The sequence below is a fragment of the Triticum dicoccoides genome, unplaced genomic scaffold (assembly GCF_002162155.2).
Source record: "Triticum dicoccoides isolate Atlit2015 ecotype Zavitan unplaced genomic scaffold, WEW_v2.0 scaffold170437, whole genome shotgun sequence".
Taxonomy (NCBI): domain Eukaryota; kingdom Viridiplantae; phylum Streptophyta; class Magnoliopsida; order Poales; family Poaceae; genus Triticum; species Triticum dicoccoides.
In genome coordinates this window covers 1-1,704 of record NW_021221122.1, presented here as the reverse complement: position 1 = coordinate 1,704, position 1,704 = coordinate 1, and the positions used below count along the sequence as shown (strand labels likewise).

The 1,704-nt window shown below is 48.4% G+C and overlaps 1 protein-coding gene across 1 annotated transcript; it reads right to left on the bottom strand.

Moving 5' to 3' along the window:
• Positions 1-8: 8 nt before the first annotated feature.
• LOC119344487 (cytochrome P450 709B2-like) lies at positions 9-1,447 on the bottom strand (the record flags this gene model as incomplete). The annotated part of the gene is made up of 4 exons (XM_037614902.1): positions 1,087-1,447; positions 759-982; positions 423-655; positions 9-324 (listed from the first exon to the last, which is right to left on the bottom strand). Coding segments are annotated over exons 1-4 (1,044 nt in total), but the record flags the coding sequence as incomplete, so codon positions are not given.
• Between the last annotated feature and the right edge of the window lie 257 nt (positions 1,448-1,704).

Sequence of the window (1,704 nt, the reverse complement as noted above, 5' to 3'; positions counted from 1 at the left end):
GGATATTCCCGGACGACCTCCTCCCTGACCATCTCCTGCCACCGTGGGTAGCTGGCGAGCAGGAACATCGCCCAGGTAATGAGGCTGGCACTGGTTTCGTACCCAGCCGCGAAGAAAGTCCTGCACTCGCCAACCATCTCCTCGGTGCTCAGGGTCTCGGTGCTGCCGCTGCTACATGTTTGCAGCTGCAGCTGCAGCATCTGCCCGAGCAGGTCATCTTCGTAGACGCCGCTAGCGAGTCGCGCCTCTATGATCTGTGAGATCTTATGTTTCACAAGCTTGTCAAGATACCATGCCCGACGGTTGCGACGTGTTGGCAGGTACCTGGAATCAATCACAAAATTATTCATTTCAAGAGTTAATTTATTTGATCGATTTAGTTCAAGATTAGATACTCCTTCGAGTTCTCGTTACATACATACCATAATCCAGGTACCGGAGGCTCCGCAAACGCATAAGTAGCTAGCTTCAGCTGCTCCTTTCCGGCGATGAACACCTCCCAGGCCTCCTTGTAGCACTTGCCCAACATCACTCTCGCAATGACACTCATGGCTATCTCGTCGGAGTCGTGCATCATGTCTATCTCGGCTTGCTGCCTGTTGCGCCACCGTTCCATTGTCTGCTGTGTGCACTCCAACGTTATTGCTGACATGGACTGTGAACACAAACACCCTCTTGAGATTTGCGAACAAACCAACGTCGTTCCAGTATGTTCAAAAATAGAAATAAAAATAAAATAAAAATTGGTACGAAGTAACCTTGATCTTCTCTTGGTTGAAAGCCGGGTGGATGAATTTGCGCCGCCGCTTCCAGTCGTGTCCGTTTGCAAATACAACCCCATTCCCCAGAACCGCTTCCAGGCTAGGATTTGAGTAGTCTTTTTGGAACATGTCCGTCCTGTCGGTTAACACTTTCTTCACCAGCTCCATGTCCGTAGAGCACAGTGCTGGTGTCGGCCCCAGCCAGTATAGGAATGTTTTTCCTGATTATTGTACATACACGATTTATATATAATAATGCACACACTTGTAGGCTATAGTGATTGAGTAGGTAGGTAGAGAGTAGAGACAATATTCAAGTAATTACCATACATGGAGGCCCATTTCTGGAAGAAGGGTTGCACGGTAGTGATGCAGTCGTGGGAGATGGTGTCCAGATCCTTGGCTCTCCCGGCGACAATCATCTTCTGGCACTCCGGCAGGGACCCAACCAGGAGATTGTAAGGCGGACCTCTGATGCCCTGCCGTCGGAACCACCTGGCCACGGCATACGGCCTCCAAAGCAGATACCATAGCGCTCTCGTGGTTACTAGCACCATGAGGACAGCTGCCATGGCTTGCACTACGTTAAGCTCCATGTATTGTTTCTTGATTGTTCTGCGTAGCTCTTCTTGGTGTTTATATAACACTAGCTTTTCTTGGTGTTTATGACGTGTCTACCTACGCAACTGCATTTGATAGATTAGTAGTACCTGAGGGAAATTCATGGAACACAAGATAATGGAGTGCCTACGCCAGCAACTTCTGGACTCATGGTGTCAGTCACCATAAGAATTGAAGAGCAGACTACTGCAAGAAAGAGGTCAGGAGATCGAATCACCGCGGATTGGATGGTACCGAGTATCAAACAGATATCGTGGTGATTATTTTTTCTTTATTACACAACCACCTCATTGGCCTTCAATAGTAGTTGCATCATCTAGAC